The sequence below is a fragment of the Chrysochloris asiatica genome, unplaced genomic scaffold (genome assembly GCF_000296735.1).
Source record: "Chrysochloris asiatica unplaced genomic scaffold, ChrAsi1.0 scaffold00085, whole genome shotgun sequence".
Classification (NCBI taxonomy): Eukaryota; Metazoa; Chordata; class Mammalia; order Afrosoricida; family Chrysochloridae; genus Chrysochloris; species Chrysochloris asiatica.
Window position 1 is genome coordinate 3,816,166 of NW_006408603.1, and position 22,528 is coordinate 3,838,693.

The 22,528-nt window shown below is 37.9% G+C and overlaps 1 protein-coding gene across 1 annotated transcript; it reads left to right on the forward strand.

Annotated features, from left to right (window-relative positions):
* The first annotated feature begins 4,992 nt into the window (after positions 1-4,992).
* Positions 4,993-20,218, forward strand: LOC102831238 (monocarboxylate transporter 1-like). The gene is made up of 4 exons (XM_006865904.1): positions 4,993-5,252; positions 9,279-9,422; positions 15,798-16,664; positions 19,947-20,218. The coding sequence occupies exons 1-4, from the start codon at positions 5,036-5,038 to the stop codon at positions 20,216-20,218; spliced, it is 1,500 nt and encodes a 499-aa protein (XP_006865966.1). The 5' UTR covers positions 4,993-5,035.
* The last annotated feature ends 2,310 nt before the right edge of the window (positions 20,219-22,528 follow it).

The following is a 22,528-nucleotide window of genomic DNA, read 5'->3' on the forward strand; positions in this document are numbered from 1 at the left end:
TTTCAAGTAAGTATGGATTTACATAATTGTTCTTTTGTAACTGATTTATTTCACTCAACATGTTTTTCAAGGTTCATCCATGTTATGACATGTACCAGGACTTCATTTTTCTGTATGAGGGAGTTTCAAAAGCTAGTGGAAAAGTGCAATAAAAGATGATGGAATTTTTCCATTCATTTGTTGATGGACATTTAGGCTGTTTCTACCTTTTAGTTATTGTGAAAAGTGCTGCAGTGAACACTGGCATGTTGTTATCCGTTTACATTCCTGCGTTCAGTTTTCAGGATATTTACCTAGAAGTGGAATTGCTAGATTATATGCTAATTCTATGTTGAACCAGCAAACTTTTCCATGACTCTATCACCTTACAAACTCACTACCAATGTACAAGGGTCCCTGTTGCTCCACATACTCACCAACATTTGTTTTTCATTTTTTCATCATAGCCATCATAGTTAGTGTGAACCTTGCTATCTTCTTCATGTGTTTAGGGTTGATGGTAGTAGTTCCTCTTTCATTTTCGAAATTGGCAATTTGTTCCTTCTTTCATTTAATTTTTCTTCAGTGATTTCTTCTTTGATCTGTAGGTCATTTAGAATTATGTTGTTTAATTTTCAAATATTTGATGGATTTTCCAGTTTCCTTGTTACTGATTTCTAGTTAAATTAATTTGTGATCGGAGAACCTATTTTACTTGATTTCAGTCCTTTTAAATTTATTAAGACTTGTTTTAAGAATTTATAAAGTAGTATGTTATTGTTAGGTAATATCCTTATGCCTACAAGGAGTCCTAGTGTGGTGCTGTGGGCTAATTGCATCATACTGCAAAGTCATTTGAACAGCAAGGTCAGTGGTTCAAGCTCACCAACTGCTTCTTGGAAACCCTATACAGAGTCACTATGGGTCAGAATCGACTCGATGGCACTTAACAACAACAACAAGGAAGCCCAGTGATGATGAAATTGAAGAATTCTACCAACTTCTTCAATCTGAAATTGGACAAGTATGCAATCAAGATTCATTGATCATTACTGGTGATTGGAATGTGAAGGTTGGAATTAAAGAGGAAGGATCATCAATACTTGGAAAATACAGCTTTGGTGACAGAAATGTTGCTGGAAATCACATAACAGAATTTTTAAGACCAGTGGCTCATTAATTGTGAATACCTTTTTTAAACAACATAAAAGGTGACTGTACTCATGGACTTCACCAGATGGAATACATGGAAAACAAACTGACTGTATCTGTGGGAAGACAGTGTAAAAAGCTCATCATCATCAGCCAAAACAAGAAAAGACCAAAATGAATGTCAGAAGGGACTCTGAAACTTGCTATCAAGTCAGCCCCTTTATTCATGATGATCCTGTGCACAACAGAAAGAAACACTCTTCATTCCTGCACCACGATCCATTGTGGGATCACAACATTAGGTTTTCATTTGCTTAATTTTTGAAGATCACCAAGCCTTTCTTCTTAGTTTGTATTAGTCTGGAAGCTCTACTGAAACCTGTTTAGTGTATCATAGCAATGTGTAGGCCTTCACTGGAAATCAAACCCAGGTCCTACATGGAAGATAAATTCTGCAGCAGAACTACTAGTGCCTTTATAAGCTTGTATAACAATTTGCTTTTACTGCTACATCCAAGTGCCATGATGTTTGCTTGATCCTTAATGTTTTTAATTAAAATCATGGTCTCTGAGCATTTTTATTTGCTTTAACTGATCCTTCAACGTAAATCCTGGAATCCAGGATTCACCCACCCAGTGAAGCTTGCTGGTTTTCAATACATCTGTTTCTCTGTCCAGATAACCATGGAGAGTCTTGGAGAAAGGCCAGAGTCTCTCAAAGAACTTTAGAAGTCTCACCATTCTGGATCAATTTGAATAGAGTATCCAAGCCTTTTACTTACTTATACTTATCTGTATGTAAATGTACATATGTTGTTGTTACGTGCCATCGAGTTGGTTCAAACTCATAGTGACTCTGTGTAAGGTTTCTGAGGAGCATCTGGCGGGTTTGAACCACCAATCTTACAGTTAGCAGTCCAGTGCTTATCCTACACCAGGACTCCGTGTGTGTGTCTGTGTGTGTGCGTGTATAATTTAGGGCCTGAGAATTTTTAATTTGGGCATTCATTTTAATGACAGTTTAAAGTTCTGACAATCGTTTTCTGACCAGCTGAAAGGGAAACTACTAGGTGTTTGTGTTTTTACACTAAATAGTATGGGTTTAACTGTGCCAAAAAGTAGACGAGTAGTTACTATGTAAATGATGGGGTTTATACAAGTGAAGATGAGATGATGTCATGGAACACTGTAAACCCTACAAAATGAAGTGTTGTGGTGGATCAAATACAAAGGAGTATATAGTAGCTTAGTAGAATTTAGTTTGGGAGCAGTAATCTGATTCTAGCAAAACAGCATCATGTCTCATTGAATTAATACATTAATTTAAATTTTATTTGACGTTTATAGTTCTATGTCTAATTTATACACACATAAATAGCAAATACTTCATCTACCCAGTGGTCTGGCAAGAGTCCTCTCTCCCTTTAAGGGGTCTGTACATTTTTAAATGTCTTTTGGAGGCAGCACTCACATCCCACATTCCAGTCAATTTTTACTATAGAATAATTTATACTTTTTAAAAATGACTTAAAAAATGTTTTTGAACATAAGGTAACATCATCATCCTTGTTCTAGTTACTGCCATTAACTACAGATTATGAATGAACATCTGATTTATGAACAACTCCTACATGCTCTTTAACGTTATGTAAATTTGCCCTCACTTTCAAACGATTGAGCCAACTCTCCTACTCACAACATATTCTTCATCACAGATACCTTCCCTTGTGTACCTGCTGCTTTTAAATCACTGAAAACGCTTGGTGCCTTTTTTCGCACTAAACCAGAAACCCGCTGCTGTTGAGTGAATTCCGACTCAGCAGCAATATAGTGCAACGTAATCTGCTCCCTACGATTTCTGAGGCTGTAAGTCTTTCTGGGAGTAGACAACTCCATTTTTCTCCTGTGGAGGTTTGAACTGCCAACAGCCCAATGCTTAACCCATTATGCCACCACACACTTAACAGATCTGGTTCATAACCCAGGGATTGCCTTTGTTAGTAGTAGTAGTTCTTTCTGCTCATTTTAGTTGTTGTTGTTGTTATTATAATAAATGGCCTAAGATCATAAAGTCATTTTTAGTATTAAAAAATTTAGATCATCAGATTAGATAAAAGATACATGCTGTATAATAACACACAAAATGTAAGGGTATGGAAAAGAAATAAAAGGAGGGAAAGGATATAGCAAATTCTGCATTAACAAGAAAGATACAGGTTATCTACCAAAAACCTCTAATAAACTCCAGTTCGAAGTGGTGAAACATTAGTGACATTTTCTTTAGAAAAAAAATCACAAAAACAAATGCTTAATATTGCTACCTGTCTTCGCCTTTGTATTTGAGGCTTTAAATTTTAACCTTAATTTACTTTTATTTTAGATCCTCAAAATTAGATGAGGATGGAATTATATCTGCTTTATTCACTGCTATTTCTATAGTACCTGCAGAAGTCTTGAGACATGTTGTTGTTAAGTGCTGTCAATCACATCTACACATGTTGTTGTTAAGTGCCATCGAGTCAATTCTGACCCATAGCAACCCTGTATAGGGTTTCCAAGGAGCAGCTGATGAGCTTGAACCTCCGACCTTGCAGTTCAAATGACTTTGCAGTCTCGTGCATTAGCCCACAGCGCCATACCAGTCATCATAGTTAGCCTTTAATAAATGCCTGGGAATGATTGCATTTTAGTTTAGTACCCTTTGATTGAATTGTTTCACTTAAGAGTATTGATGATTTTTTTCTTGTCTCTTTTTATCCAAGAAGATTTCCTGGGGGATTTTTTTCTTCCTACCCCTACAAGATCATTTGCCCTAAATCATATTTGAAGTAGTTAGTTAAGTTGGAAAGGAGCAGTACTTAGAAGTTAAAACTGTGATTGCTTTGAAGCTAGAATTGTATTTTAGACTAAAGAACATGGAAACCAAGAGTGAGATTGCCCTGTCTGACTCATATTGTCGCTATAATACAGCCTACATGGAGGTGATTTGAAAAGGGCATGCTAACATGGTGTTGCAGAATGAGTTGAAATATAAAGTTGTCTTAAGTAAGTTAAAGGAGAGCTTCATGAGAAGACAGATGATCCTGCCACCAAATGTTCACATACTCTACTCATTATAATCTAATGGATTTCATTTTCTAACCACACTATTCACTAGAACTAGGTGACCTCAAGTTTTGTAAAACTACCATCTTTTGATATCAAAATTCATTTGACAAGTTTAACGGTATTGACTATTGTTTAGGAACATGTCTTTCTTGTCATATAATGGGTGGGGACTGGGGAAATTCCTTGTGTTGAGGCAATTAGGTGAAAGGGAAATTTTGTGTGTTCAGTATGATTGGGCTTTTTTTGTTTGTTTTCAAATTGTTCCATATCTAGTGAATTAGGTACTTAACTTCCTAACACTTATAAATCAACCAATAAATAAACGAAAGTAAAAAGAAAATAAGTACTAAAGAATATGTTTTGAGAAAGGGGGGAGGCGTTTATCGAGTATGTGTAAGGTGAATTTTGTAAGCAGGTAAGTCAAATGAGGCATATAATAGTAACTTGAGGAATTATGGTACTGATACAACCAGTAGACCTATTTCAATACCTGCACACTGTCCAAAGGCTGCATGTTTTGAAAAGGACTTATATTGGTAAGATTTCTGGTGAATGGGAGCTTTTTTCCTTCCAGCTGCCTAAAAACTGTGGGCAATACCATGACTATTGAGACTTTCTCTAATAATGTTCTCAGAAAATAATTATGGTAGACAAATAACATTGGAAAACATTCAATTACTTCAAATCCAGGTGTCAGGAGTTTTGTGAGACATACTATTATCAACATATTATTTTCACTTCATATCTTTCAGGTATTTGGATTTGAACCATATTTTGAAATTCATCTTCACGTACAATGCCACCAGCAGTTGGAGGTCCAATTGGATACACCCCCCCAGATGGAGGCTGGGGGTGGGCAGTGGTGGTTGGAGCTTTCATTTCCATCGGCTTCTCATATGCATTTCCCAAATCTATTACTGTATTCTTCAAAGAAATTGAAGATATATTCCATGCCTCTACCAGCCAAGTATCTTGGATATCCTCCATCATGTTGGCTGTCATGTATGCTGGAGGTAAGTACCCATTAAGATCCGCTCTTTAACTGCCATTAAGCAGCTCGGGACTCTACATTGAGTAACTTGTCTTTTGATGTCTTATTCAGTGAGGTATTTTTGAAATGTTATTTCTGGAAGTTTTGTGTCACATTCAGAGTTAACATTTTTCATTCCCTTGGCAACTCTTCCCAATGACAGCTCTTTTTCTGTGCGTTACACTATTGTATTTTGAAACAGAAATAAGAAATTGTGAGGAGCCTTGATTTGATCCAACTGAAGTATTGAACTTTAAAAAAAAAACAACAACTTAAATATGCACAATTGTTTTTTCTTATTGTTGGTCTCTACTTAACTTTTGAGATGATAACCTAAGTACAGGTGTTTTTTAAATGATGCTAAAAGAATTCATTTAAGTCAGGCTAACCTGAACAACATAGTTCAAAGTTTCAGGTTAAATAATTTCATGGTGTTAGAACTAAAGAACTAAATAAAATCTCTCCTTTGTTCATTGTGATTTTTTGGAGTCCAAAAGTCTTTCAGTTACATCCTAAACTGTGAAGTTTTGTCATTTTTTTTCCCCTCTGTTTTCTTTGGCATATTGTAAAGGAAATGTAGAGAGTAAGTTGTTTACTTAACATCGTTTAAAATTCTGTTTCACCTTGAAATATCAAATCGCAGTTTAACTGGTAAAAGTCAAGCCTACCATGATACTTAAGAATATACAAGTATAGTTGCTCAGTTAGCAGAGATTCTAAACCCAAGCGTTTGTATTTACTGGGATTGACAGTATATCCTGTTGCTTATTTAGTAAAGTTTGCACTTCTTTAATCTTGGTTTTAGTGAGAATTTAGTGCATCAGTTATTCTCACATGTCTGTCATAGAAGTCCACATTCCAATTCTAAATAATTTGGCCTTAGGCTGGTACACCGTGACAATGTCGTCCAGTATCTGTTGAACCCTATGATCATGTTCACCACTGGATTAAATGTTGTGAGTGATAAAGAGCACTGATCCTAATCCCAGCCTTTGAGAAGTTTATAACATAAACTCAAGAAACAGGAGTGTGTAATTGAAATCATAATTTAATAAAGCACGTGATTTAATTGCACAGAAGAAACAGGTAACCTGTTTGCCTTGGAGAGAGACAAACTGGTGAGAAATGGAAAGAATTTTTATCCCACTGTATGTATTTTTGCGTTTCTTAAAGTTTAAACATAGATGTGTTTTGTTTGTTAGATTAATAATTCTTAAAACAAGTACTTAACGCAGTCCTGGCGTGATTCTGTAGGTAAATGTGCTGGACTACAAGTCAATTTGAACCTCAAGGTTGACAGTTCAAGCTCACCAGCTGCTCCTCAGAAACCCTATTCAGGGTCACTATGAGTTGGAATCAACTCAACAGCACTTTATAACAGCAAGTACTTAATTTATAGTACTTTAAAAAAAATTTTTTTCGAAGAAATCAAAAGGGATTTTGGACTACAGCTTTTGAGAGCCAGGAATTTGGGAGTCTTTGAACTCTAATCTGCCAAGATTGGCAATGTTCTAACCACTCTGACTTGAATAAATTGTTATAAATATTATCCAGAGGAGAGGTACCTGCTCCATAGTTTCAGTGCTTCTTTAATGTGACTACAAACCAGAGGTTCACATATTGACATTCTGAGCTGCCATGGAGCTAGAGAACTACTTGCATTTTTGCATACGAAGTAAGTGATGTCAGTGACGCTAATCACACATGACACTCTCCTTTGGGGAAACAGTCCCTCCTTTGTCCTCACCCATTAGTAAGATAAGTAGCACATTTCTTTGAATTAGTTACAATGGGCCTATAAATTAGATCTATTTTTAATGATAGCTAATTGAGGTCATCCTTCCTGAAATAACTCTGAAAGACAAATTGCCTTGTGGAGATTTTTTTTTTCACTAAATGGGTTCTTTTGTTTTGATTGGCATCTACATGGTGTGGTCCCTAAGAATTATCATCTTTTTTACAGCTATAATAATTCTTTACTTGTGCATTTGAGCCATACCCAGAACACTAGTGTGTTTTGAATTATGATTGCTTTAGTTTTCTTTCTTTAAGTGTTTTTGAGTCAGAAATAAATGTGAATACTTATTATATACATGTGAAAGTTGGACAGTAAATAAGGAAGAGTATAGAAGAATTGATGCTTTTGAGTTAGGGTGTTGGAGGACAATATTGAAAGTGACATAGGCTGCCCATAGAGCCAACAGATCTATGTTCGAAGAAGTGTAGCCAGAGTGTTCCTTGGAGGCCAAGATGGCCAAACTTCGTCTCTCATACTTCGGACATATTGTCAGGAGGGAGCAGTCGTTGGAGAAGGATATCATGTTTGGTAGGATGGAGAGTCAGAGAAAATGAAGAAGACCCCAGCGAGATGGATTGGCCAAGTGGCAGCATCAATGGGCTCAAGTGTAGCAACAATAGTGAGGTTGGCCCAGGATTGGGCAGTGTTTCGTTCTGCTGTGCACAAGATCGCTGTGAGTCGGCACCAACTTGATGGCACCTAACAACAACAAATTAGAGTCTGGTGGTGGTGATGGTAGTATTGTCAGCTTGAATTTGCCTGTTTTTTTTTAGGCACAAAAGCATAAATATTGTCAGTTCCACAGGAATGTAATATAATACTCCTGGTTTACAATTTCAAATGCTGCAACAAACTTTATAGCATTAACTTCCACTTTGCAGAGTCTACAGCAATATTTTAATCTGTGTAGTAATTCTAGTACTATCAAATCTAAGGTTTCATCGTTCATACTTTGGGCATGTTATCAGGAGGGACCAGTCCCTGGAGAAGGACATCATGCTAGGTAAAGTGGAGGGTCAGTGAAAAAGAGGGAGCTCCCCCAATGAGATGGATTGGCACAGAGGCAAAAACAGTGGGCTCCAGCATGACAATGATAGTGAGGATGGCACAGGACCAGGCAGTGTTTTGTTCTGTTGCACATAGGATTACTATGAATCGGAACTGACCGGAAAGCTTGTGTTCATACAACCGAATTTAGTATTATAGGCATGTTGTTGTTTTTGTTAAGTGCCGTTGAGTCGATTCCAACCCATAGCGACGCTGTATAGGGTTTCCAAGGAGCAGCTGGTGAGCTTGAACCACCAATCTTACAGTTCAAACAACTTTTGCAGTCTGATGCATTAGCCCACAGCGCCACCCCAGGACTCCTGAAAGACATACTCAGTTCAGTACCAGAGATGTGGAGATGTATGTATATAATTAGGATTAGTTTGCTTTGTTTTGTCTTGTTTGTTAATGAGAGAGATTCTGATTGTTAAAAAACTTGGAAGAAATATATGGTTTTTTTCTTTAATACAACAGAAACTCTGTATATGATAATGTGTAAATAGTACTCTAAACCCAGAGACTTATTCAGATGTGTTCATATATCACATTATATCAATTGTCTTTATTCTAGATGCCTGTCTAAAAATTAAAGTAAATTTAACTAAGTATTTGTTGATTATATTCTAGATACAGAAAGAAGCCTATGGACATTCATTACCACAGCGTTTGCAGCCTGTCTGTTCTGATTTTTAAGAGAAAGACTGAGGATAGATACGAGTGTTTGTTTTATACATTGAAACCTGTGGGAACTGATACAGGACTGCCCTGTTTTTCTGGGCCTCCAAAGCTTTCTGACTTTGACAGCATGCAGTCTTACCACTTGTGTTTCACTCTCTTTTAGTGGAAAATTCTTGAGTTTTCCTTCTTTGACTGGTTTTTGCTTCACACAGGTTTCCGCTTTTGCAGACTTTCCTATGTTTTAATAAAATTCTGTCCAATATCTCTAGCTATAGAAGATACACAATGATGTTTTCAAGCATCCTTATTTTCTAGGGCACATAACTAAGACTCAAGAATAGTTTTAGAAAACTTTATTCTTATCTCTTGCCCTTTGTTATAGGCATGTATTTCAGAGACTGTGATTTAGCATTATTAAATGCCTGGTGTAGATATGAAGATGAGGTTCCTTTCCTACATACTACTACAGTTTTGCTCTTCTCCTAGGTCCTGTCAGCAGCATCCTGGTGAATAAATATGGCAGCCGTCCAGTCATGATTGCTGGTGGCTGCTTGTCAGGCTGTGGCTTGATTGCAGCTTCTTTCTGCAACACTGTACAGGAACTTTACTTGTGTATTGGAGTTATTGGAGGTGAGTTATTCCTGATCCATTTACAAGCATTAACTTACTGTTGTTACTTGGTGTACTGGTGTGGATAAAGCATTGTACTGCAGGGTTGCTCTTTAGAACCAGCCGCTGCTTGGAAAACCCCATGCAGGATCCCTGTGAGTCGGAACTGACTCTACAGCACTTAACAACAGCTTGCTATTGAAACGAGCCCTGGTTGCAGAGTGGGTTACACGTTGAACTGCTAGCCTCAAAGTGAACAATTTGAGTCCAGCAACCACTTCAAGGGAGAAAGATTCAACTTTCTGCTCCCATGAAGATCTACAGCCTTGAAAACTCTGTACAGAGCTGCCATGAGTTGGACTCAGCTTGATGGTATATAACCACCACCACATGGTATTTGTTTACCTGCATTCATCTGACAGATCTTTTGAGTGAAGTTACTTATAGAAATTACTGAGTCATCATATTGAATAACTATAGATAAATTACAGAACTGGTGTGGTGCCATAGGATAAGTGCTGGACTGCTGACCTTGTGGTTAGCAGTTCAAACACACCAGCTGCTCCTTGGAAACCCTGTATAGTGTTGAGTTAGAATCACCTGGATGGTACTCAACAACAACATAGATAAATATCAGCATAAGAAAAGCAGACTTTAAAAGAAATTTACATCATATAGGTAGGTATTCATTGTTCAGATTGAAAAGGATGGTTGTTGTAAGGATAGACAGTTGTTGCTGCTAAGTTCTGTCAAGTCAGTTTTGACTCATAGTGACCCAATATGGGGTTTCCAAAGAGTGACTATGAATGAGTTTGAGCCGCTAACCCCATGGTTCAAATTGACCTTGAGGTCCAGTGCTTTATTCCCCAGTGCCACACCAGAACTCGAGGATAGACAGTTGTGGTAGATGAAATGTAATGGGGATTTGTTGCAAGGGTGGTCACTGGTTATAAGCTCTTCCTCCCAAGAGGAAGTAGGCATCAATTGGAGAAGAAGACAGTATTAAACATAAAGCAAGAATGATATCTCTTAGAATGCCCAGATATATTTTTGAGGTAGAAGATACCTGATTTTTCAAATTGCCTTAATGAACTGATGATGTGTATAATGAATAAAAGTTATAAGTTTAGAGTCTATAAAATAATCACTGTTGACTTTTGTTGTTGACTTTTTTTGTATATTCTTTTTTTTTAAATAAACATTTATTAAGACAAGACTCAGAAATTTGTTTATAAGAGTTTAATAATGTACATGTAGAAAATAGTAGCATCTCAAATTTATTGGCCATAAGCAACAGCTGAGTCAAAGTTATAGTTAATCAAACCAGTAGAGTGCTAGTGATACTTCTAGGTGTTTATGGTAATGCAGTATTTCCTAGTGTTACTTTATATTCAGGTCCTTTATTCAACATAATCTGAAAGTGGTCCAATGTTTTGATATAACCTTACAAACTCCTCTAGCAAAACATATACTTTTTAATGTATATCCTTTTTTTTAGCGCACAAACACACATCCTTTTTTTTAGAACAGAAATCAAATTGTTATGTGTTTTACAACTTTTTTTTTTTTTTTTTACTTAATACAAGGGTAATTCAAAAGATATTGCTACAGAATCATGTGTTGTTATTGTTAAGTGTCATCAAGTCAGTTCCAACTCATCACAACTCAGTGTAGGGTTTCCGTGGAGTGACAGGTGGGTTTGAACCACAGACCTATGGTTCAAACCGACTTTGCATCTGATGCTTATCCTACAGCACTACACTGGAAGTTCTAAAGACATTATGGATTTTAAACAAAAATATCAAAATGTGAAGCTATTATTTCTGACATATTCTACATCTAGGTGTATATACTTCTGAAGCCTTTGTTTCTATCTCTCCAACCTTTCTCTGAAGAGTTCTGTGTTCTTTGATCTTCCCCACATCAAAACTGTTGTCTTGGCATCTTTTGTTGTTGTTAAGTACCATGGAGTCAGTTCCAACTCATAGTGACCCTGTATAGGGTTTCCAAGGCTTTAAATCTTCATGGAAACAGAAAGTCTCTTTCTCCTGGGGAGAGGCTGGTAGACTTGAACTTAGGACCTTGTGGTTCACTTATCATATGGAATCACTGCACTCCTTGGCAGCCTTGTTCTTGTTATTGTCAAGTGCCATCAAGTCGGTTCCTACAAGTAGCAACCCTGTATAGGGTTTCCAAGGAGCTTTTGGTGAGTTTAAAACACTGATCTTGTGATTCAAACTGACCTTGCAGTCCAGTTCCTTTTAAATGTTTACATTTTGGAAACTAAAGAAGTCTGAAGGAGCAAGATCATGCTTATGAGATAGATGAGCTAAGATTTCCCAGTAAACTTGCTGTAGGACCGCCCTTGTTACTTTCCAAGAATGAGCAGGGGTGTTGTCATGATGGAAAACAATTCTTGACATTTTTCTCACCAGTGCAGTTTTCAGTTTTCCATAAAACTGATTGTCCTGTGTACTCCAAGAAAATCTGCCAAGATATGATCCCTTAAAATTAAAAAAAAAAAAAACCTTCTGAGCTGACCTCTCTGCCTGGAATTTAACTACCCTGGCAAAGTTCTCGAAACTATTATTTTGATTGGGCTTAATTTAGCTATCTGTATTGTACTGAAAAATCCAAGACTCATCCCTGGTTACTATTCATCCTTAGCTTTAATTTTGCTGAAAAGACATGTGGAAAGATCACCTCTTTGAACTTTACTGATCTTTGCACAACGTATCTTTTTTTTTATTATTCTTTTTTAAGGCATTTTATGAATACTAAAACAGATGTATTTCTGAGAGAACTTATCTACACCCATCCACTGATCACAGAGATCTATTTAAACATGTTTTGTTTGGAATAAGCCCATGCATGTATGAAACATGAGTAGCAATATTTTATGATTTACCCTCATATATCTTTTAAGATCATGTCATTAAATATGATGTATGAGGGGACTTCAAAAAGTCTGCAGAAAAATAGAATGAAAAGATAATAGAGTTTTTCCACAAACTTTTTGAAGCCCCTCATATAACACCTTTAATATCTATTATTCCACTGAAATGGATATAACATAATTTTACTTAGTCTTTATTTAATTGTTGGACATTTAGGTCATTGAGGTTTTCTTGTTTGTTTACTTTTTTCCTGCTAATAAACAATATTTAGTTGAGAGTCCTTTTTATTAGGATACATGTGTAGAAAAAGGAACGGCTGTATATGTATATGTGTTTAGTCTTTTTCTACTTTTTCCTGCTAATTAAGTATGCTAAAATTTTCAGGATTTCAAAACTCTCCATCTTGGATGTTTTATTACTCTTAGAAAATTGTTCACTGTGCCAAGATTATGAATTTATTTGCCAACCTTTTGTTTCACTTTGTGTTTTACATTAAAAATTCTGAATGGATAAGAAAACATCTGACGTAAAGCAAGAAGAATACAACTTTATTTGTTCCTTCTTTTATCGATTGACCAAATATTTATTCAGCAATACTGTATGTATACTAGGAACTATTCTAGGTGCTGTGAAAATAGAGCAACAGGTTCAGGCAGCAGTTCCCTTTAATGGAAAGAAGCACACAATATAAGACTCACCAATAATTGAATAAGTAAGAAAATACCAGGAACTGATTCATGCTATACAAAGCCTTAGAGCAAAGTGGACACTCCGGTAGTCACCAAAAGTGAAGAGATGGCTTTAAGTAGACATCTGAATGGCAGCAGCTAATCAGCTTTGTGAAACGTAGGCCCTGAGTCTTGGGATTATTGTGTACAGGTGAGAAAGTTATAATATGAGGCCATCATGAGAGGTAAGGCCCCGGTAGATTGTGGATAGGAAGCCATTATTGTTGTTAAGTGCCATGGAATTGGCTCCAATGCATAGTGACCCTGTATAGAGTTTTCAAGACTGTAAATCTTTACAGAAACAGAAATCCTCATCTTACTCCTACAGCCAAGTTGGTGGGTTTGAACCACTGACCTTCTGATTTGCAGTCCAGGACTTAACCCTGCAGAACCACCGTGCTCTCAGGAAGCTATTGTTTTTAAGTGCCCTTGAATCAGTTATGACTCATAGCAACTCTGAGGGTTTTTGAAGAGCTGCTGGTGGGTTTGAAATGCCGACCTTGTGGTTAGCAGTCCAATGCTTATCATACAATCCCACACCAGGACTCAGGAAGCCATTACAGTTTGAAATGGGAAATGCCATGCTTTGGTTTATTGTCTTAAGTATCTGTGAGTGAGTGGCTTACACACAGGTAGGAAGCAAGACTGTTGAGGGTAAAGAGATGAGTGCATTTAGAAATTACTTGACTATTTTACTCTCATGCTAACACTGTTGATTAATTTGTTCTTTCTCTATTAAGTTAAAATGTCACTTTTATCTTACATTAAATGTTATATATATATAAACATTCCTGGACTTTTGTCTGCTTTCATTGATCAGTATTTATCCCTCAGTCAGGACAATACTGTTCTAAAGATCATGGTGCTGGTGGTGGTGGTTTTGTGCCATCAAGTCAGTTTGGGCTCATCTTTCTTCTGCAGAGCAGCTTATGGATTGGAACTGCTGCCCTTGTTGCTAGCAGCCCAACACGTAACCTCGTAGCCACCAGATCATAGCTTTTTATAATATATTGAAATATTTGTTGATTTGGTCCCACTCTGCCCTCTGCACCATCAAAAATTTCCTGGTGGTCCCCATTTTTAGCATAATAGATACAATGTTGTTCTGCCCTAACATGAACTACAGTGCAGTTCTTGTCTCCAACCACCAGAGCTAGGTCCTATCTCACAGGCTAAAGTCTTCCCAACTGCCAAATATGTCCAAGACTTCAGACATCAACCCTAAGTGCTGGTTTCCTGGGACACCTCCACTTCCGACCTGTTGGCTACAACCTCTCCAGACACCAGCCTCGAACTCCTACATCTCCAAGACCACCTGCACTTCTGACCTACTGGCTACAAGTGTGCTGGTTTCCTCTGCCTCCTTAGGTTCAATAATTTGCCAGAATGTTTCACACAACTTAGTAACACACTATACTTAAAATTACAGTTTTATTATATTGTTTCCTGCCTTTGAGAAGATAACAAAATCAGGATCCACATAAAGAAGGAATGCATAGGGTGAGGTCTGGGAGGATCTCCCAACAAGAAACTTCCATGTTCCCAAGGATACAGTGATACCTCAAGTCTGTCACCAATGAGGAGTCTTGCCCATGCTTAATTGTCAGAGCTTTTTTTGGAGTTTTATTAAGTAGGCACGATTGATAGAATCATTGCCCATATGGTCTCCAGCCCCACTTTCCTCATCCCTCTCCCTTCCTCAGGCTTCAGGCTTATATACAATGTGGCATGTCCATCTTTCTACATGGCCGGCCAGCCTCAACAGGAGTCATCTCATTAACATAACCTGTCAGGTGTAGTCCAAAGTCTTCCATGAGTAACAAAGATATTCCAGTTACCAGAAAATTCTAGGGGGTGAGAGGTTAACCTCCAAGCAACAAATTCTTTGGGTAAAATAATTCTTCACCCACAACATGTATTTGTTCCTTAATTGTGTTTAAGAGTTGTTCATCCTCTTCCCAAAATAAAGTCCTGAAATTTTTTATTGGAATCACGATAATATAGTCATTTGAGGAGTACTGACAGCTTGACAGTGTCGTATTTTATTATCCATAGAATCAGTGTGTGTGTTTTGATTTTAATTCTCAGGCCCTCAGGAAAGCTTCACAATCTTAGACATATAAGTTGCATGTTGTACTTAGTGATTTTCTGCTGGTCATCATAAGGAACCTGGGTAGCATAGTAAGCATAGTAACCATCAGATTAGCAGTATGACTCTACCAACAGCTCCATAGAAAAAAAGCTGAAGCTTTCTGCTCCTATCAGGATTTACAGCCTTGGAAACAGGGTTGCTATGAGTTGGAACTGACTAAACAGCACATAACTACCACCACCACTGGACATTATAATCCTCCAGGTGATTTTGCTAGGTTTGGCAGTCATTTACCTTCAAGTAATATAAACAATAACTATTAGTAATATTTATTGTGCTTACTGCGTCACAGACACTAAGTGCTTTACATGGGTTAAGTCTTTTATTCCTCACAATAATGCTGTGTGCTTGTTTTACTTACTAAGAAACAGTCACTGAAGGGTCAACACACCTGAAATTACAAAGCCAGTCAGTGGTGGCTTTCTTGAACCCATGTAGTCTTTCTTCTACTTAAAGCTTATACTTTAGACTGCAATACAGTAGATCTGTCTAATGATTATGACTTGTCTTCTTGCCTTTATTTATACCTCTAATTGTAGTTTCTTTGTCTGACTAAGTAATTCCAAATACGTGTCTTACATTTATTATGGTATATGATTTCCCCTTCCCTCTTCCCCAGGCCTCGGGCTTGCCTTCAACTTGAATCCAGCTCTGACCATGATTGGCAAATATTTCTACAAGAAACGACCATTGGCAAATGGACTGGCCATGGCAGGCAGCCCTGTGTTCCTGTCTACCCTGGCCCCACTCAATCAGGCGTTCTTTGGTATCTTTGGCTGGAGAGGAAGCTTCCTAATTCTTGGGGGCTTACTACTAAACTGCTGTGTAGCTGGATCTCTGATGCGACCAATAGGCCCCAAGCCAACTAACGAAAGGAAAGCTAGGTCTAAGGAATCCCTTCAGGAAGCTGGAAAATCTGATGAGAAAAAAAGTACAGGTGATGCAAATACAGACCTTATTGGAGGAAATCCCAAAGAGGAAAAACGATCATTCTACCAAACCATTAACAAATTCCTGGACTTATCCCTTTTTACCCACCGAGGCTTTTTGCTGTATCTCTCTGGTAATGTATTTATGTTTTTTGGACTCTTTACACCTTTAGTCTTTCTTAGTAGTTATGGCAAGAGTAAGCACTACTCTAGTGAGAAGTCTGCCTTCCTTCTTTCCATTCTGGCCTTTGTTGACATGTTTGCCAGACCTTCCATGGGACTTGTAGCCAACACAAAGTGGATCAGACCTCGTGTTCAGTATTTCTTTGCAGCTTCCGTTATTGCAAATGGAGTGTGCCATTTGCTAGCACCTTTATCCAGCAGCTATGTTGGGTTCTGCATCTATGCGGGAATCTTTGGATTTGCATTTGGGTGGCTCAGCTCAGTATTGTTTGAAACATTGATGGACCTCGTTGGACCTCAGAGGTTCTCCAGCGCTGTGGGATTGGTGACGATTGTGGAATGCTGTCCTGTTCTCCTGGGACCACCACTTTTAGGTATGTCATACCTCCACCCCCAACTCCGTGGTTCTGTTAATATTATAACAATGTGCATGACTGAGAAGGTGATAGAAAGCAGAGATTATTAGTAAGCTGATGATGGCAAAGAGCAAGTCTCTAGTTTCTGTACCCTTGGTGCTGACCCAATGCTTGGTACAGCATAACTACTCAAATACTTTCACATTTAAAACTTACTAAGAAGCCTTACTGAAGGCTCAACACATCTGAGATAAATTAATATGCTGATTATTGAATAATGTATTGGAAAAATACAACTCTGCCTAGAAAGCACTAGTGAGGACTCCTTTTTCATGATGGAGTTGATCTCAGTTGTAATGGTTAAAATGGTAATAATAAAGGTGACTTTGTGAAGCTCATAATGCACTAAAGATTGTCCTGTTGTAAGTACCCTCAAGTTGATTTTTGACTCACAGTGACTTCATGTGACAGATACAACTGCACCGTAGGATTTTCTAGGCTGGTGGCCCAATGATTAAGTGCTCAGTGGCCAACCGAAAGGTCAGTGATTCAAACCCACCAGTAACTCTGCAGGAGAAAAAAGCCTGGCAGTCTGTTCTCACAAACGTTATAGGCTGGGAAACCCTACGTGGCAGTTCCACTCTGTCAGTTGGGTCAGTGTGAGTTGAAATCCATTTGAAAGTACACAGCAGCGGTCTTTATGGGAGCATATTGACAGATCTTTCTCCAGGTTCAAACCAGTTAGGTGGGTTCCAACCCCAACAATTGTTCTAAAAATTTATATCCTGTCATATCTCACAAGTTGATGAGGTTGGACTGTTAAAATCCTCATTTTATAATAACACAGAGGTTTCTAAAAGTGAAATAATTTGCCCAAGATCACAAGCTGGTAAGTGTGTATATAACAGTTGGAGTCTATTCCCCAAGATTAAGGAGCTCTGATGACACTGTGGGTTAAGCATTGGACTGCTAGTTGCAAGGTCAGTAGCTCAAACCCACCAGCTGCTCCTTGCGGAAAAGATGAGGTTGGCTGTTGCCATAAAGAATGACAATCTCAGAAATCTATATAGGGTTGCTATGAGTCGAAATCAACTGGCAGTAGGTGTGGTTTGGTTTTTGGTATATAAGTTACTAAGGAGCCCTGGTGCAGCATTGTGGGTTAATGCGCTGGACTGCAAAGTCGACTTGAACCTCAACTTTGGCGGTTCAAGCTCAACAGCTGCTACTCAGAAACCTATGCAGGGTCACTATGGGTTAGAACCAGCTGTACGGCACTTAACAAGAATATTGCTAAGAACTTCACATTGTAAATCAGTAGCTCAATAGAAAACACACAGTGAGGGAGGGGGTGGATAATATCCTTGTGGACATGACTCATACTTTTGAAATTGTTATCTGAGGGATGAAGTGAGGATACACAAAGGAAAGAAGGACCCACACGGTCTTTTGGTAAATATCCTCTTTCTCCCTTCCCATGTCCTGTCAGTTTTTACCTCCAGAATCTCTCTCTACTATGCCAGCTTCTCTCTATTACAACTGCCACCCTTAGCCTAAGCTGCCATCTCTTCCCTGGCAGTTCCAGTACCTCCTAAATAGACTACCCATATTAGTACAAATGGCCATCAGGCTGCTGTCTACTCTGCCAGTAAAATTACCTTTGCATTTACAAATCTGATATCCTACTGACAAGAACTCTCTACTTCTCTCTCATTGCTTTTAGAGTAAAGAATGTGGCCGGCAAGGCCCTGCATGACCTAGTCCCACCTGCTTCTCCAGCTTCATTTCAAGTCTCAGTTTCGCTGACACTTGGAGGGAAGCCTTCCTGACCCCACTAGCTCTCCTCCCTCCTGTTTTTTTTGCTATTAGAACCCTACTTGTAGTGCTTGTCACTGTTAGTATGGTTATTGGATTAGCCATTGAACTGTAGATAATGCCTTTACTAGCACAGTGATAAACCTGTGGCCGTGCAGTAAATTTCTGACTCTCAGGGACCCTATAGGAGAGAACAGAACTGCCCTAGGGGGTTTCTCAAACACATCTTCCTCCCACAGAATAGCTGATGGGTTTGAACCTCTAACGTTCAGTTAACAGCCAAGCATTTAACCTCTGCACTGCCAGGACTCCTTAGCATTTGATAAAGGCTCAGTGAATATTGCTGAATAATGTCCTGAGTTAGAAAACCCTATGGAATCATTTCAAACTGGTTATATAAAGCCCTTTACAGAATAGGGTTTTTTGAATTTTATTCTAGTTTGAGATATTAGTTTGATGAGATCTTAATAAAGTTTACACTAACAAGGATTTCATGGCCAAAAAAAAAAAAAAAAAGACGTTTGGAAACAAACACCAAGTTAAATAAATTTCTTTACTACTATTGTTTACTTTTTTGTGCTGTCAAATCAATTTTGACTCTTAGCACAACCCTTATAGGGTTTCCAAGAGGCAGCGGGTGGGTTTGAACCACCATACCAGGTTGTTGTTGTTAAGTGCCATCCGTTCGAACGGCTTTGCCGTCTGGTGCATTAACCCACAGTGACACAACAGGACTCCTTCTTTATTAGAAGACTTCACAAATACCTTTGACATGTTAACGTGCACTGTGTATCTTTAAGAGAAAAGAATATGATATACCACTTACCAAGTGTATTTGGGTTTTGAAACAGTAAGGGCACAGGCTCCTAAGTCAGTATTTCCAAGGTTTAAAGCCAACCTATTTTAGTTACTAGCTCTGTGACTGAAGGCAAGTTACTTCACATTTCTGTGCTCCTGTTTTTGCATTTGTACATCGGGGATGATGATGACATCTGTGTGGATTAAGCACTTAGAACTGTGGAAAGGTATTGATGTGGATTAATTTTTATCACAGGACAAGTGTTCATAGGCACACATTTTACCATCCACTGATACTAAGAAAGAGATTTGCCCTGAGAATTGAAATAACTCTGGCCTTAAGCAAAATTCCTAAACCTCTTTTGAGCAACAACTTATTTTTTTCCCATTGTGTAATGAGAATTTATTCTAGGTGACTGTAGGTCTTTCCCAATTTAAAATTGCCAAGATTTCAAACTTAGTTACAAGTTTCCAAAAATAACAAGATATATACAAGGCCATCCAAAAATCAGTGTGACATTATAAACAAAGGATCAAATGATTTTCAGCAGTTCCTTTTTAGACTAATTTGACATTGGCCAGCTTCTTGAAGATGGGATTGACATCTGTTAGAGTGAATCCGTAAACTTTATTTGGGAAAGGGGATACTTTTTCACTTTACTCATATAACTTTTTTTGGTACCTCTTTAGGTCGTCTCAGTGACTTATATGGAGACTACAAATACACATATTGGGCATGTGGCGTAATCCTAATTTTTGCTGGGATCTATCTCTTCATTGGCATGGGCATCAATTATCGACTAGTGGCAAAAGAACAGAAAGCAGAGCAGAAAAAGGAGAATAAAGATGAGGAGACCAATATAGATGTTGCTGAGAAGCCAAAAGAAGCTACCAAAGCAGCAGAATCTCTGGAGCAGAAAGGCCCAGAAGGAAGCCCCAAAGAAGAGGAGAGTCCAGTCTGAACCTGTGAGGCCAAAGGGTAAATGGAGCAGCTTGTGACCCAAGAGATCTGAAAATATTTTACTGGCCTGTATTCTACCAGTGGTGCTCAATGCAGACAGTGAACATTGATGAAATTTTTGTTTCACTCCTTGGAAGCCTGAGTTTTAAATGCCATATCCTTGTGGTTGTCAAAGGATGAGGGGAGGAAGTAGTTATTTCTTTTTTTTTTTTTTTTTTTTAATTTGTTATTGTTGTTGTTTTTTCAATCTAGCTTTAACAGCGTCATGAAGATTTATAATATGTGCCTTAAGTTTTAAGTCCTTAGAACTCTTTAGGGAGCCTTAACTTTTTAACCATTCTGCTGAATTTCTCTATTTAAAGTGTCATGTTTAGAAGAAAAAATACTGGGTAGGTAACTTGTTTGAGACAAATCTAAAATTTTAAATGAACCTTGCTGCATTGTTATTTGTAATTTGGCATTATCACTGGAAGATGTATGGAAGGTATTCTGATTGAGAGTTGGGGATTTTCTGAAATGCTGACTAAAATATTTTCCAAGCATCAATAGTTGCCTGGCATATCTGCCTGCTAGGTATAAATTTAGAGAACTTACATCATAAAACTTTGGAACTATTCTGGCTGCTCTGACCACATTCTGCTAGTTGACACTTCTCTGGTACCTTTTCTTGGGATGCTTATTAGCCAAGTGCTGGAGAGTTGTTTTCATTAAATTACTACTTTTGCTCCCTTGTTCAAAGGCACATTCTGAGTGCTTATATAGCTCATTCCCCCTTTTGAAATTACTTGGTATTATTTTTCTCACCGTAAAAGTTAGAATTAAAATCTAAAAAACTGTGTATTTATGTCTCCTTAGTAAATACAACACATCTAATTAAATGTAGACAAATCTGTGAAACAGCAGCCGAATTCAACTTAGGTTTTTCTAAAACCTCAAGTTAAACTGTGAGATGATTGGAACTTTTTTCCCTGGAATTTTTTCCCTTTGATTCATAGTGGTTCCATTTATATCTGCTTCTAGCTTCAAGCTGTATGAGACATTCAGTCTGTGTGTGTGGTTGTGTGTGTGTGTTTCCCAGTGTTTTCAAATTAAGAGGGCCAGAGAAATTTGTCCCCAGGCAAGCCAATAAGGTGAAGATTGAGAGGGAAGTTCCTAAGAGTGTTTAGTTTCATTAAATAACTCCCTTTTTTCTGAGAAGGCCTTAAAGAAAATTATGTTGTGCATAGATTTAGTGGACACATTCTCTCCACACAGGCCTGAAGATTTGGTGAGCCTTTTCACCTACCTGAAAAGTCGAGAAACGGATTCGATACGATAGGGGGGAGGGCGGACCAGAAGAAAACTGTAAATATTTTTTAACCTAATACCTTATAAATTGAGGCAGGAAGATATTGATGAACAATCAATGAATTATATTGTAAGAACTTAAATTATCATTGTAATTAACAGAGTGAAAGTGTAGATACAAAACCTGTATAAGAATAGACTGACTTTTCCAAATAAACATCTTTTTTTAAAAAATATTTCTTCCTCAAAATGTTTATTTTCTTGAGGAAAATATGCTTTGTCTTCATTTTCATTATCAGGTTTCAATTTGGCCCTTGCTAATATTAAATTGGAGTCCTGGAGTGGCACTGTAGAATAAGCACTGAACTGTAACCATAGATCAGTGGTTCAAACCCACCAGCCAATCCTCGGAAACCCTACACAGGTCACTGTGAGTCAGAACTCAGTGGCACTTTACAACAATAATATTAAATTGGAGTCCTGGCATGGCATTATAGGATCAACACTGGACTGCCAGCGGTAAGGTTAGCGGACCAAACCCACCAGTGTATCTTGGAAATCCTATATACAGGGTTGCTGTGAGTTGGAACTGACTCGATGGCACTTAACAACAATATAAAAACATCCAGTTACCTGCTTTGGGATTTCTATGTATGATTTTTTTTTTCTTCTTTCTTTCTCTTCTTTGCTTAAAAGCAAGCAGGAGGGAAAATGTGAAACCACCTCTCTTTAATATCCGGAGCAGTTCAACTTAGAAATTCAATGAAAAACTCTCTTTCTATGCTTAAGTGTCATGGCAGATGGAGGAGAAATTTTTGGGGAGAAGCCTGCTGGGAGAGTTGGCAGACGTGGCTCCAGTTTCGGCTCTGCCATTTTCCACATCCCCAAGTCTGTAACCTTTATGTGCCTCTTTTCCTGTCTATAAAAAGGCTTACTGTCAATGAGGTAATGCAAGTAAAGGGATTTTTTTTTTTTTTTTTAAGTGAAGCGCACTGCAGGACTAAAGGATAATTATCCCCCATCA